Genomic DNA, 16,408 nt, shown 5'->3' with positions numbered 1-16,408 from the left:
TGTTAGCTTGCATAGTGCTTGGTGAGGGAGTGCTTGGTTTGTGGGGAGCCCTTATCTTTACAGAAAAACTTGGGAGGAACAAATGGACTGGTGGTACTGCCCAACACTGCAAATGAGTAGCCTGGAATATGTCTGAAAACAAAGAGAAGAAATGCCCTGGAACCTTCACAAGGCAGCTGACCAGGTAAATGTCAACACCTCCCCCATCACAGGCCCTGCTTCCCAATTTCTTATTCCCAATATCTTGTCTTTCAATCTGACTTCACCTGAAGCAAAAGGCAGTTTATATATGATTGAGGATTTCTTAAGTATTCAAATTTTGTTTTCCTTACCAAAAGGAGCTGGGTAAGAGGCTTGTGGTTCTTTTCCACACATGACACTGAGGGTCAAGTTGTGACAAACAACCGACAACATGCTGGATGGCTGGTGAGGGGAAATGAGTCCTAGCACATTTTTAAGAGCATTAACTGTCAGGAATTAACCCCAAGAGTTAAAGCGAATGGATGAGTGCCATCGAGTGATGGCAAACAGAAAGGGCAAGCCTGGCAATGGCATTTCCCCTGCTGTGGCGCAGACTTGTTGCAAAAGAACTTGAGATAAAGAATGTGATGGCTTCAAGGCCAACTCCTTCAGGAGCCTTCCCTGACTGCCCTTGCTGGACCAGGGGCCCTCTGGAGATCATATGGGGAGGGGGAAGGTCTCTCTATGTAGCCCTTAGCACATGTCTCAATGCCTATTTTCTTGTCTGTCTCCCGCACCCCACCCCCAGGGACTTTACAGTGCAGATGTTCAATAAATGCTTGCACAACAAATGAATGAGGTAGTGAACCAGCCACTTTCTCCCACACAGAGGAATAAAGCATACATTGGTGCAATTATTAGGCAAGTGTCCTGGTTCACTTAACATATTTACTGGAGAACTTATACCCAACACAGGGGTATTACAGTGAAATGAGCCACCCAGAGACCCACTTTCCATGAAATTTAGGTTCTACATGGTGGGGGTGGGACAGAGGATGAATAACCCCCCCAAAAAACAAAGTCATTTCAGACCTAAGTGCTTAAAAGACAACAAAATAGTTGTGTGAAAGAGCAGTGTGATAACGTGCAGGAGGGAGGCTACTTTAGTAGTCCAGGAAGACTTCTCAGAGGACGCGACCTCTGAACTGAGTTCTGAACATCTGGTAGGAGCCAGGGAGCTACAGGGGTTGAGTACAAAAGGCAAAGGAGATGAGAACAAGAATCCCAGCCTGTTGCTCTTCCATAGAAAGAACAGAAAAGCTATTTTTACTGAGAAAGGATAAAGAAAGGCCAAGGGTCCTATGTGTTTGTGTTGCAATTTGTATTTATGAAAGAAAAGGCGTGGCATGTGCTGAATATGCCCGTGTGTTCAGCGTGTACAACTGGCAAAACCCGAGGCGGCTGCCTGTTTTTTTATGCACTCAGAATATTGGGAAGCTGACAAAGCTCCTTCAAAGAGCACTTCCTACAAAGCAGATCTTTATCTGCATCTGTAATGATCTCCTATCTGCATTTGTAATGATCTCTAGAGCTGCTGATGATTCGCCTCAGCATCAGAGAACTTCATGAATTGCTTTGACTGGATTTGCTGCAAATGGCCCATGGACACCACTGCGTTTTTGAGCTGAAAGGGCCTTTTTAGGTCACTAGTCCGTTTGCAACTCTACTCTCCACACAATGTCTGTGTGTGTGGTCAGTGAGAACAGCAACCAGGCCTCACATAGGGGCCCCATCATCAGGACCTCTGGACAGAGCCTCTGTGGCTTTATTTCAGACATAAAACAGAATGAAAAGTTTCCTATTACAGATCCATGTTGAGCTTGCCCTTGGAGAATTGACCATTACTCACTAATGCCTAAATGTGTTTTGAAATCCTCACATGTGGTCTGGCTGCTTCGATTAGCATCGATCCACTTTTCCCTACAAAGACGGTACTCCCTGACTAGGAGGAACTTGCTGTCTTCACGGGAAAAGGTGGGCACGAACTTTCTACCTCCCTTAGCTCTGATGATATAAGAGAAGCTGCTTTTAGAAGCACATGCCCCACCTCCAGACAGTTGGAAGGACCTTTCCCATCACGGTATCACTATTGTTCTGACTTTAAACATGAATATCTCCAAGGGTTTCAACACCTCTGCTAAAATCGGCTATGCAGCACTAGTGTGCTCCCAGGGGAAGGGGGAAATCAACAGAGACACATTCTTCAGAATTCTCAGAGAGCACACACCTGGAAACAGGGTTCACTGCGGAATTCTCTCACAGCACAGAGCATCCATAGGGACGGGTGTGCCTATGCACACCCCCCAGACAATGAGGGGTCTCAGTCTGTCTGTCTGTCTGTCTGTCTGTCTGTCTCTCTCTCTCTCCCCCAAGCTGTGAATGAAGCTTGGAATTGTCATCAGCAGATAACTGTCATTATTCCAGATCCTTTATAAGGGTGACATGCTCACTTGGTTCTTGTTTCTCTCTCTCTCTCTCTTTTCTCCCACCTCCCCTCCCTTCCCTCTTCTTCTCCCATAAACATGTCATTAGCATTCATGCTCAAATGGCTGCATCACCTGGGTCCTTCTAAACATCCCCTGTGCCAGCTGCCTCCCGACTGACCCCACGGGAACAGAACACCTGAGTCGTACAACAGACTGTGAGCCTAATGCTTTTCTTACCACCCTACGTGACTAGAGAAGCTGAAGAATTAGATGCAGTGTACATGTACCCACATGAATAAATGTGTGTGTGTGTTTTGACATTTCATTCAAATGTTTGAATTTACAACTGCCTTCCTGGACATAGTGCCCCCCTCAGTGTGCTCATTAGGCCCCACAGCTGGCGGTGGGAGCTCCAAGCACGGAAGACCCCACTGCCCTTCAGAGCTTCTCGTAAATTTGGGCATTCTGAGCTCTACCACGGGTCTCTGAGAGCCCTTTGTTTTTGCAGAGGCCCTGTGACCACTGCAGCCCAGTTTCCCCCCAGGACCCCAGGGGCTTGTGAGGGAAGATAACCAGGGGTCTGTTGCTGAGGACCCAGACCCGCCAGGCCCCACACCATGGACATGGGTGGACGGGCACAGGAGGGTGGGTACAGGTAGGGTAGGAGAAGAGCTCAGAGCAGCCAAAGCTCTAGAGCCCAGTTCAACTCACCTTGCACAATACAGGCACCCAGGTAGGCAGCGTCGGAGAAGGAGCAGAGCAGGCGACCATGGAAAATATCTCTCTTAATCTGCAGGTACAGGAGGTACCTGCAATACAAAAGGAGAAAGACCCTAGGTTCTGACAAAGGCCTGGGAGAGGTGGAAGGACTGTGTGTGCTTTATCCACCTGAATCACCAGAGCGCTCCCCAGCTCCCAGGAGTCGCTGACTTGCCAAGCCCCCGAGGAGGGCAAGCAGAGGGAAAGTGAGGGGCCCTCTGAATTCAGGAAATCCGAAGTGTCCGTGTCAGCTTCCAAACCTGGGTGATGGGCCCTTTTCAAATAAGCATGAGAAGGAGGAAGGAAAGCCGAAGGGCCAATAGCCACTGGTCCTGGCGGGAAGTCCCTCCCACATGATGCCAAGCACAGTCACTATCACCATCACCCGCACCTCCGTCCGGTACATGCTTCCCAAGTTCTGTGGGAAACGTCAGGAAAGGGACTCAATCCACGTACGGGGACTAGTCCGCAGGGCACAGACTCGCATTAATCAATCTCAAAACGACTTTGTGATGAGGCCAGAAAGCCAATGTATCCTTAACTAGAGCTGTCATCTATTTAATGTCCTCTTCCCCACCCCACCGCCAGCCCCACTATAGGGACAGCAAACTCAGATGCCTACAGAGCCAGGCAAACCTGATCAAGAGTAACCGGGCTGGGGAAGAGGCCGGGGAAGCAGCATAGAGCCCTGGACCCGGTGAAGGGGTCAGCCACCACGCAGCTCCAGCCTGAAGCTGCCACACAGAAAAGCAGGCCACCCTGGCTGGTGTAGCTCAGTGGATTGAGCTCGGGCCTGCGAACTAGACAATTGAGGTTCGATCCCCAGTCAGGGCACATGCCTGGGTTGCAGACTGGTTCCCTGCAGGCCAGTTCCCAGCAGGGGACACACAAAAGGCAACCATACATTGATGTTTCTCTCCCTCTCTCCTTCCCTTCCCCTCTAAAGATAAATAAATAAAATCTAAAAAAAAAAAAAAAAAAAAAGAAAGAAAAGCAGGCCAAAGGCACCAGCTTTTACAGAAAATCAAGGAGACTGGACTTAGAAGTTGTGAACAAAAAAAAAAGAGCTACCTTGGCAAGCATGACAACTCAATGACTGAAAGTGACCACGTGGAATGATCTGATTATATGAAATTTCTAAGTGAACAGGTTATGGAGGGAGGGCAGATGCTAAGGCCTAGATGATGGGTTGATCTCCATCTCAGCAAGCCCTGCCCATTGTGTTTGCACATCGAGAATAACATACTTAAAATGTCAGAGCCATCTCTTCTCCAGACTTCCAAAGGTAAACACCCAGTAAGGGGTAAGCCCAATATCCTTCATTATCATTCTTCCCCACATACCCCTGTAAACCACGTATGTGAAATGTTCACTGTCCTGCACCCACCCATGTCAAATAAACATGTGTCCCTCAATTTTACTTTTTATCCAGTCCTAGTGATTTCCCTGCTTTGCTTTCTCCCACCTCCTTAATCTGCCACCAATGGGTTTTGTGTTAACCTTTCCTATGTCGTCCCCTTTGATTCTAATATAGAAAATATACTGAAAACTGCTGTTCTCTGGAGCATTATCTCAGTCCCTTGAGATTTTGCTTCTGGGACTAGCTTCCAAAACCTTGGTTCATGATAAATTCTTTAAAACTTTCTTTAGGTTGAGAATTTTTCACTGACAAAGTAAAATCCTGTGAATTTCAAATGTTGCAGCAAATTTTGTTTTTAAAGATACTGTAGCGCCAAACAAAAAAACACACTTGCGCCCAGTTCAGCTGGGGGAGAGGGACACGCCAGCGCGTGAGCCCTGGCCAGGCTCACTCTATCCGTCCCTCTCTCCTCCCTGACCATCAAGCCCCTCTGCAGACGTCCTCGCTGTTCCGAGCCAGGTTGATTCCTTCATTCTAGAGACTCAGGCCTGGGTCTCTTTCTTCTGAGCAAAGTAGCATCGCAGATGTATGCAGATTCTTTCTGAGGTTATTTTAGAGTTTAACTCAGAGACCGATCTTTTTACTTGGGATGGGGTGGGGACACCACTCAGTCTCATTAACCACTTAATCTGACCTTCATGCAGCCTGTGATTTGTCATATGCCCAACCCTGTTTTAAGGACTAAAAAACAGAGGCTCAGAGGGGTGATTAACACTGAGATCACACAGCTGCTGCTGGTGGAGCTTATGGATTCTGGGTGCTGGTCCCCTGAGAGCACACTGGACATACAGAAGGGCTCTTTGGTCGCTGGTGTTTCCATGTGACAACTCTATCCCACACCTGCTTGTGCTGTGCACTGTGTTGGGAACTGGGGACATGGTGGAGGCTCAAATGAGACTCTCTGCCCCCAGTTTTGCGTGGCACGTGTGCAGGGGATAAAGGTGGTCCCCAATAAGTTCTCTGTTCAGAGTTTGGTGTGCATTTTGTCAGAGGAACAAGGTTACACTTGGTGGACAAGGACCCCGAGTAGCTCCCAGAACCTGTCTGTGCCTCTCACACTTCAATGAGCACACATGTCACCTGGAGGTCCTGCTGGACTCTGACCTCTGACTCAGTGGGCCTGGGTGGGGCACAGGGACCCGTATTTCTAGTCAGTTCCCTGGCCATGCTGGGCCGAAGGTCCATGGAGCTCACATCTAGTGCTAAGGTTCTAAGCCAGAGGTTCTCAGCCCTGACTGCACATTAGAATCACCTGACGGAGCATCTGGACAATCCCTACACTAGGGACCCTGCCCTAGAGCCAGTGAAAGCAGAATCTGCACCCTCACAAAGAGTGTTGTTGAGTGTTCACAGCAGCATCATTCAGAGCAGCCAAAAATGAAAAACCCCAAGTGACCATCAAGTGATGAAAGGATGAAAGAAATGTGAATGCCGTGGAGTGGCATTCGGCCATGACTCACATGGACGGACCTTGGAGACATTACACTGAGTAGAAGAAGCTGGCCGTGGAATACCACATATTCCATTTATATGCCATGTCCAGAATAGGAAAATCTATGGAGACAGAGAGCAGATGAGTGGCTGCCCCAGAATGACTGCTCAGGTAGGGGGGCTTCCCACCAGGGTGATGAAATGTTCTGGAATTAGATTGAGGTGATATGGCACAACTTCGTGACCAGCCAACCCCATTTGAATGTACACTCAAAAGAAACAAATACTTTCGAAAATCCAAATTAACTTAAAATACTGGTTCTCAAATTTTGACATGCTTTAAAATTATCTGGAGGGCTTATGAAAATACAGATTGCCAAGCCTATCCCTGGTCAAAGGCAAGGGCCAAATACCCAGGCGACATCGACGCTGCTGGGGTGGAGATCCCACTGCGGAAAACAGGTCACACAACACTTGAAATGATCCAATCTTTCCTTTGTTAAAGAATGTAAACAACCAGGCCAAAGGCCACCAAGCTTTCTTCTCTACTTGCTAAAGGTATGCATTAAACAGCAGGCGTTCCTTTCCACTCTTTGATGAGTTTAAAAAAATAAATAAAGATTTAAATGACTATTTACTGATGAATGAGAAGTTTGGGTTCTAATCCCATAAATTGGAAATCAAGTGGGCAAGAGATTCCTGAGAAAGGAAAAACCAGCTCTCACAACATCCGGGCAGGCCTGGGCCCTTGCTCATTTCAGTGATCTCCAGAGATAACTGTGGATTGTTATGGATTCAACATAATCCTCTGAGCCTTAAAAATGGCTTCAGGTGCAGGTACTCATTTTTTTTTAATATGATAGCCACTAAAAAATAATGATGGTGCATCTTCCTTTAGTATCGCACCTGCAGGAAAGGATTATGCAACAGCAGGATCTGGGACTTACATCACTGCCGCCATTAATGATATTGCTTCTCTACCTGGCCTGCCTTTAAACGTGGTTCTAAGAAATTAAAACCAACATACTGTGATTACATTTAATCATGTACACTACAGCATTTACAAAATAAAAGGATTATAAGATGCTGGCATAAATGGAGAGATAAAGGAGGATAAAAAATGATTTCAAATATCCTTTTTAGTGACTATTTTTTGTTGTTTTCCTATTTTAAACCTGTCCTTTCTCTCAATGTTTCTTTGCCCCTAGACATGGTCATGAATGTGATCTTAGCTTCTCATATAGTAAATTCATCTTAAATTTTGGATTAATCTTATGATAAAATAATTTTTCATACAAGAATAGCTAAACGCTTCCAAGACAGGGTTTAAGCCCTAAGTACCTGGGTCATTCCACAGTTTTTAGATTGGTTTTGAATGCTAAGGATGGTACTGACTAAGAAAGTCTGTCTCTACTGTGCAAGGGCTGAGCATTGGCTTAATTTCCTTCAGAGACATAAAAATGTTCATGATTTTCCACTACTCATACCTTAGTTATTTAGTCTAATGCTTGCAAATGCTAGCAAATTTAATTGAGAAGGACTTCTCTAGGGGTATTAGCTAAAACTTTCTTTTACTACTAAATAGAACATTTGACATGTATCAATTTTTATCTTCCAGACAAGAGTATAAAGAAAACAAATGACAAAACCGATCCATTCTGGCCCCTGGTGGATCTCCCCAATTATACTGTTAGCACCACCCAGAGTGGGACAGATCTATCTATCTCTCTATCTCTCTCTCTCTCCTCTGTATATATAGACATATATACACAGTATATATATATATATATATATATATATATATATATGTACACACATATTTTTTGGTAACTCAAATAGACCCTGTGCCCTGGGCTATGCAAAGAATACTGAAGAGGAACTTATTAAATAAGTGAATACATTTTTGAGACACTAGCAAGCCAAATATTATATAATTCCATTTACATAAAATGTTCAGAACACATAAAGCCACAGAGACAGAAGTAGATGGTGTTGTCAGGGGCTGGGGGAGAGGAGACTGAACAGCACCTGCTCATGGGCACAGTGTTTCCCTGTGAGGTGATGAGAAAACGCTCTGGACCTTGGCAGTGGGGATGGTTGCCTCACCTTGTGAATGTACTTAATGCCAATGAATTGTACATTTAGAAAAGGTGAGATCAACTTATATTATGGGAATTTTACATCAAATTTAAAAAACACAGCAGGCCAGATTGCAAAATACTAACTGGCCACTTATAATGGCCATTATTTATGTATTTCTCCTTTCCAAACCTAAGCCCCACCCCACCCCAAAGCACAAACCTCACTGAATGGTGGTACATCACTTCATAACAGAGAACAGAACCATCTGCTCCCTTCCATCGTCATCTCAGTGCCATTATGGTCAAGCTTTACCAGACATTCACGGATAATGAGGAGGCAAAATAACCAAGAACCCAGCACATCTTCCTGCAGATGACGATCAGTGAACTGCACTTGTTTCTCTCTTTCATTTGTACCTGTGCGGCTTATTCTGAGAGACGATTATGCAGGGAGATTTACAGTCACCAAATCAGAGAGTCGTCAATAGCTAAGCACAGAACGGCTCCTCCCCATCCACTGAATTGGCCCTTTCAGGATCCTGCTCAGATGCGCCTGCCCAGGTTGCTCATGGGAGTAAAACTCACAGAAAGTGAACTGAATATGACCCCAGCAGAGGGAGACAAGAAATGGGGAGGCCTGAGAATTGGAAAATTCAGAGACTTGGACTGAGAGGAGCCTACAAAGAGAGGGGAAGCTACTAGCCTCACCGTTAGTCATTTAGCAAGTCAAGTGGGCAAAGACAAAACAAACAGTCCATTCTATCAAGTGATCTTTTCCCTCCCAGAAAAGCTTAGATCCAAAAGACAGACCCCAGGGGCTTCTCTCACTGTGAATTTGCCCATATTCTAAAGACAAGTCATCTTCCATTTATTTTTAGCACCCCACTATCAGATGTTTTCAGAGGGCACCTCCTCCTTATAACCATTGTTTTGTTGTGCAGTTAATTACACTCCCAATGATGAGTGTTTGAAAAATCCTGAGACAATTAAGTGAGAGAGAATCCTTCCAAGCCAGAACACTGAGCTGAGCGCCCGCTTCCTGGAGACACATTCAGCCCCAGACCGGAGGCACATCTAGCCTGCAAGACTCGGAGGCCCTAGCTGGTTAAGGGGGCACGTTAAATATAAAACAAACAAAAGATACCTTGTGAGCTCTTCTTTAATCTTCAGGGGTTCGTGTGGGTAGAATTTCACTCTAAAGCACATGGTGTATGGTGGATGAGCTGAAACGTCATAAAGAAAAGGCATGAGAAAAGCAGCAAAACCATGGACTCAAACATACACAGGAAAGTCAGCTGTGAAGCCTTACAGCCTGGCTTGTGGTGGGGGGAGGGGAGAGGGAGATTTTTCTGGATGAAGCAGGTATTATGCCCAAGAAAGCAAAGCCACTGTGGCAACAAAACTCAAAACTCTCGACAGGACACCCAAGCCAAATGCAGGCAGGATACAGGAGATCCAGTCCGGCAGCCCATCTTTCCACGTCACAGCTCCCCTCACTCCTCCATTCTCTCTGGGTCACAGCTTCAAGGAGCAGTCTCTCTTGCGAGTCTTCCCACCCCATTATGACAAACTGGGCATAAGCACCACTTAGGTTTTGGGCCTAATACAATATCCTTTAGCCCGTGACGTGGAAAAAATGTCACTGCACATGACTAGCTTTCCCAAAGCAATGGTGCCATGAACTAAATTTGAGATTTTTAAAATGGAGTCAGCCATGCATAGATCCTACTTTGTATATTTTTTGTAGTATTTTAGTGTTATCTATCTGTGAGTCAGTCACTTGTATGAAAATAAATATTTTTATAAGTTGCTGATTTGCCTAAATCAAGATGGCTCTATGCAGCCCTGGCCAATGTGGCTCAGTTGGTTGGAGTGCTGTCCCACAAACTGTAAGATCATGGGTTCAGTTCCTGGTCAGGGCACCTGCCTAGGTTTCAGGTTCAACCCCTGTTGGGGCGCATTCAGGAGACAACCAATCAATGTTTCTCCCTATCTCCCTTCCTCTGTCTAGAATCAAGAAATATATCCTTGGGTGAGGTTTAAAAAAAAAGATAATATTATGCAGACTGAAACTGTGGTTGAGATCCATGATTCTGGGATGTTGTAATTACATTAAATATCCAGAACTTAATGACTAGCTAAAAGGATTCTACAGGATTTCTGATACTTCTAATTATAAGACCACTGTTGACTTGTAATATTAACCTAAAAATGCACACAAGCACAGTAAAATTCATGCAGACTTCAAGTAACGTATAAAATGAGCATTTTACAATCAAAAACATGATGGTTAGTATCACTCTCTCTACAGACCTAACATACCCACCCACTTCTCACCTTTGTATCAGTATGGCCACTTGGGATCAGCTCTGAGTCCCCACCTTTGAAACAGCACCCTACTCTTCCCCAAACCTCTTCCCCAGATCTCTTTTCATTATAAGCAGGGGTTAAATCACCAGCCAGCTCTACAATGTCTGGGGCTATTCTGTATGCAGACCAATTCTTTATGTAAAAAGGACTATCAGTATGAAATATGAATGTATAATGAGGGTAATTTAATAAGGAAAGCAACTCTTAAAAATAATTTGAAAGAAAAGCATCCAGGTCACAGGGAAATAGCATTACGTTGTTGGCTATCTCAGCAGAGAAAAACTGATTAAATAAACATACCCATGCACACATACGTCAGAGCTCTCAATTCAATGCTCTGCTTCCCCACCAAAAGCTAGTGAACTTCTTAGCTGATTTGGGTGCTCCTAACCCAACCCTACGTTCCCTAGATTTAAGAAAGGAAACATTTTCCTGGAACACAAGGGGAAAATGGACACCTCCTATACAGCAACAAAACGTGGAGTAAAATACAAGTGATTCTTAAATCTTTCATGACACCTAGAAGTTCAGTTTTGCCTCGCAATCTTTTATCTTTACATGTTCCCCAGGTTTCTTTAAATTGTTTAAACCATCACCTTTAAAGAATTAAAACTAATGAGTATTTTACTATAAAACCCAAGGATTGTCCTGAATAGAAAGGTTGAAGAGAATTTGTAAGAGAAGAACAATGGAGCAAAAAACAGAAATGACATAAGAAAGTTTTTTCCTTCGTTTTTATTAAAGTTCTCAAAATTACACATGTTTAAGCACAACCAATGAAGGCAGCTAGACAGATGGAGAGGAAGGGGGAGTGGGGGAGGGGGGATGAGAAAGACAGAGAAAGGCCAATTCCCTTTCACTTTCCTTCACTTTGTTTCTATTTTCTCCCCATCAGCACCTCAGGTCCCCACCCCACCTCAAACTTACCACCACTATTAATGACTTTGTCTATATTCTTGCAACCCCTTTACATCTTTGTCCAAATACATGCCAACATGTTTACATATGTGAGAGATTTTTTATTTAATTTATTTTTTAAGTACAGTTTTCTGTCTATTTCTCCCATCCCAGCCCACCCCGCCCCATGCTCCCCACCTCCCTCCCATTTCCACCCCCCCTTAGTTATTGTCCCTGTGTCCTTTATACTTGTTCCTCTAAATCCCTCCCCTTTTTTCCCCTTAAATTCCCTCCCCTCTCCACTCTGGTCCCTGTCCCCCTGTTCTCTATTTCAGTGTCTTTGGTTATATTTTGCTTGCTTGTTTGTTTTGTTGTTTAGCTTTCTGTTAAAGATGAGATCATATGGTATTTGTCTTCCAACGCCTGGCTTATTTCACTCAGCATGATGCTTTCCAGTTCCATCCATGCTGTTGTAAAGGGTAGGAGCTCCTTCTTTCTTTCTGCTGCATAGTATTCCATTGTGTAAATGTACCACAATTTTTTGATCCATTCATTTACTGATGGACCTAGATTGCTTCCAACTATTGGCTATTGTAAATTGTGCTGCTATGAACATTGTGGTGCATAGGTTCTTTGAAATTGGTGTTTTAGGGTTCTTAGGATATAATCCTAGCAGTGGAATTGCTGGGTAAAAAGGCAGGTCAATTTTTATTTTTCTAAGAAAATTCCATACTGTTTTCCATAGTGGTTGTACCAGTCTACAATCCCACCAACAGTGAACTAAGGTCCCGTTTTCCCTACAACCTCTCCAACATTTGTTGTTTGTTGCTTTATGATAGCCATCTTGACTGGTGAAAGATTTTTTTTATCATTTACTCTTGCAAAACAAGATCATACTACAGATGTTTCTCTTGCTTTTCTCACTTAATTCTATATTCTGCCCACCCCTCTAGGATGGTAAAGATCTATACTTACTGCATAATAACTCGTACTATGACTGAACCAGAATTTACTCCACTACTTCCACTCTTCTTTTATCATCATTCAGGTTATTTCCATATTTTTGCAATTCAAACTACATAAATATATATATATATATACATATATTTATAAAAGAATAAATGTATATTTATTTACATATTTGTACAAGGGCATATGCACAAAGATATATATTTATACACTATATAATTATGGATATATGATTGAGTGCTTGTGTCTTTATTTCTATAGCACAGCCTCCCAGAATCTGAATTGTTGGGTCAATAGGTATGAGAACATATCTGAAAGAGGGCAAAACAATAAAGTCACAGAAGAGGGTCCCAAGCTAAAGCTGCCATTTTTTTCTCCCACTTCATCAGCATGTGTGTTTACCGTGACCTAGGCTGGCTCCAATAGTGATCTGACCTCACTGCACTCACCCCAAGGATCAGGCAGCGAGGCTCACAAGCAACACCCCAGGCGGCATCTTTGAGGACCCCTGACTATAGGAAGTCTTCTCAGCCAGTCATCCTTGTTCCAGGACCTCAAGCTCCAGAATGGTCTGATGCTTCTCCTACACAAAGAGCTCTTTCATCCTTTGAAGATGGTACTTATGGTCCTTCTGAGTCTTCTCTAAAATAAACATCCCCAGTTTTTTTAACTGTCCCTCCTGTGAAGCAGTTTTGAGTGCCCTTACCTGGGTATGTTCCTGACTACTCTGCATTTCCTCAAGCATGGGGTCCCAGGCTTGCCACATCTGCTCAGGTAAGGGCACCATCAACAGCATCACACTGGACATAACTGTTACATGATTGGACATAACCATCACATAAACCTCTAAAGTGTATTTCTCTCAGATTCATGCAGTATCACTAACCCCAGTACAAGAAGGAGTTTTCCTGTAAGGAAAGGGGCACATGATTGTCACACAGTGAACCACAAGCAGCACCAGGGACCAGCCCTGACAAGGAGCTCAACCCCATTGCCCAGGCCTAAAGAAGGGACAACAGGCTTCTCCTTGAAGAACTCACTCGAGGCACTGGATGCAAAATTATATTACCAAGAAAGCAGTAAAGCTGATGGAGGCTTCTTCACAGGGTTGGAACAGGCTAAAATATTTTCCCCCAAAAATGTTGATCTAGTTATGGATGACAAGATTTATGAGGGCATGGACCTATATGTCCTGTTTGGTCTTTTATCCCCAGAGCTTATTATTGATAAAAGATTGACTCCACTTGTCTGGTTGAATGAATGAATGAATGATCCCCAATATTTCAGGCAAATGTCAAGAACAGCCAGCCCTGATATCACAATCACCACATCAAAATATTTCCATAGTCTGAATTATGATGGCAATTTCTAGGGTTTTTATTTGAAAATTGATGATATTACAGCTCAACTTCTGTCCTTCAATATTTGGAACAAATTCGGGGACTCTAGGGTTGGTAAGAATAGCTACTTCTAGAGAAAGGATTAATTAATTCAATCAACAAATGCTTCTTGGGTACCTACTGGGCACCAGGCACAGGTTTATATGGACAAATAATAGCAACTGTAAAGAGAAAAAATTCTGTCTTCATGGAGAACACATTCTGGTGGGATTTTATACACAGATAAAAAATCAAAATAAATAAGATATATAGGAAATTCAAAGGTCAGAAGTGCTATGAAAAACAATAGAGCAAAAAGAATGTCAGTGCTGAGAAAATACCACCCCAACTTGTTTCCTTTTTTTCATCCTGATTACAAATCCATGAAAGTAAGTACAATTCTGTTTTCTACCTTCTAGAAAACGAAATCAGAAGGAAATCCAATTATTTAAGATTTTAAATTGCTAAACAAGAAGATGGGGAAAAGTCACCCCCAAATACATTGGCACTGGTTTGGGATCAAAATCCCAGCTTCTGAGCACTGGCATGCACCCTACCAGCTGCATAAATGCTGAACAAAGAGAGACTCCCCAGTCAACAGCTAGAATCCACCCCCTGGAACACGTCTAAGGACACAATCCTCTTGTGGAGATGAACCTGTCCTTTTCTCCAAACATCTAAGTGTCTCTTCCATTTCAGCATCCACATCTTTTTATCCTTAAGCTACAGAGAAAGAGGGATGAAGTAAAGGATGACTCTTATCTGTGCCAAACATTTGGTGCAGAATCAGTATTTAGACATGTCTAATGAAGGACTTATCTGCAGAGCAGGAAGCACCTGGCATGGAAGTAACATGTGGGCAATAAAACCACACTGTACCTTGGGGCCCCACCCTGATCATGTTGTCATGGGCAGCCACTGTGCATCTCCACTAGACTAGACAGCATGGTCACCCCATGGGGGAAGACACTGCAGAGCATCTCCACTGTGGAACTGAAGCTCCGGCCACCGTGACAGAGACACACGAGTGGTGGCATCCCCAAATTTCCCAGGGGATGTGCCCCTGAATTTTGAAGGGGACTTCCAAAAGTGACCTTGAGCAAGCCAGCTAACTTCTCTGTGTCTGCTCTGGAAAATGAGCAGCACCACAGGCCATGTCTACTTCCCATGCGTGTTTGAACAGATTTAGTAGGCTCTTGGCACCGGCACACATTATCTAAATGAGAGCTTTTGTTTTGTGGGGGTAAACACTCCTATCTGGAGAACAAAAGGGGCAGTTGGAAATGGGAGGGAGTAAATGGAGAAGGCTGCATTAAATTCAACAACTCAACAGCTGAAAAACATTTACTCAGACATGTAAGTGCTAAAAATTAGAATACCACTGAGTAGCAGAGAAGGGGAAAATCCCCTTAAAAACGCCAGGAGAACATAATTGCTGGGAAAAGAGCAGGGCTCCTCTCACAGACCTCCAGTACCTGCCAGACAGGGTTGGGGAGCCAAGTGTCTCCAGGGGGCAGCTCAGTGGCCCCCTTTTTCCGCCAGCAGATCCTAAGGTAATTATTTGGGCAGTTTGCTAACAGTGAGAACACGGGGTGAAGAACAGGCATTTACAAAGCAGAAACAGACTTTCTCATCTCTGCTTTGAGACCTTGCCCAGAAGTGGGCATGGGAATGCCAAAGGTTTAGGTGAGCAGGCTCCCAGGTAAAACTGAAAAAAAAAATCTTTCTGTTTTTTAACCAACAGCCATCCTCAAATCTTTGTAGAAACAAATACGGCATTTTTGTAAGTGACACATCACTTAACAGCTTTTCTTAAAATGCAGAGGTCTTCCTCCAATCATTGTAAATAACTATAGAAAAAGGTATAGCTTTGTGAACGGACATGTAAAATCATAGTCTCCTTCATACACATTCTGGCTGACAGCTACGGGAAATCGCCCCAAACTCCTTTAAACAGTAGTTGAAGCATAGAGAGCCTGTGGCTCTGGCAAATGTGTGGGAGATTCCTGTTCCTGGAATATCTGTATCTTGTGTCTCCCTCCTCTGGGATTGTATTGAAAAAAAAAAGTATGAGTAATCTGTCAGACTTTCAAAATCTTCAGAAATATTGCAAAGGGTCTGGTGTTGCAGAAATGACCACAAACACCCACCCAGCAAGTAAGAGGCTTACCTTTCAAATGACCCCAAGCAGGCATCAGGGGATCCTGGCCTTTTCAGCATAACTGACAGCACAACTTCCGATTCCTAACCAAATGAATACTGTCCCTCTCATGTCTTTTCGGGGGACTTCAGAGTGAGAACTGAGGAACACACCACCACTTCTTTGATGAGACTGCTCAGGCATACGAAATCTGCACATGTGCAAAATGACACCTGGGCACCAAAATGACCAAGCATTCCTCATTCATTCAACAAACTGTAACTCTTGGTATAGGTTGAAACGAACCAGCCACAGAGAACTGCTCTCATAAGGACTGCTCTCCTAGATAGAAATGATGATCGTCATTCACCACAAGTGTCACTATCATCAGCATCAACAGCAGTAATAATCCCCCTAACACTTTTTTTTTTTACTAAATGACAACTAGCAGCCTCCAGGATGTTACTGGCACTGTGTTGCCTCTACTTTCAAAGCAGAGATTTATTTTTAATGGT

General features: G+C 43.9%; 1 protein-coding gene across 7 annotated transcripts in view; it reads right to left on the bottom strand.

Annotated features, from left to right (window-relative positions):
* FRMD3 (FERM domain containing 3) overlaps positions 1-16,408 on the bottom strand; it is a 267,673-nt gene that overhangs the window by 88,492 nt on the left and 162,773 nt on the right. For all 7 annotated transcript variants that reach the window (XM_037153808.2, XM_037153807.2, XM_037153810.2 and 4 more), the window contains 2 exons: positions 9,283-9,361; positions 3,159-3,256 (listed from right to left, as the gene is read on the bottom strand). In XM_037153808.2, coding sequence (XP_037009703.2) covers positions 3,159-3,256; positions 9,283-9,361 — 177 coding nt within the window. The remainder of the gene's footprint in view (positions 1-3,158; positions 3,257-9,282; positions 9,362-16,408) is intronic.

This window comes from Artibeus jamaicensis, unplaced genomic scaffold (assembly GCF_021234435.1).
Source record: "Artibeus jamaicensis isolate MK-2021 breed Jamaican fruit bat unplaced genomic scaffold, CSHL_Jam_final scaffold_1964, whole genome shotgun sequence".
In the NCBI taxonomy this organism is placed as follows: Eukaryota; Metazoa; Chordata; class Mammalia; order Chiroptera; family Phyllostomidae; genus Artibeus; species Artibeus jamaicensis.
This window is presented reverse-complemented; position numbering and strand designations above follow the sequence as displayed.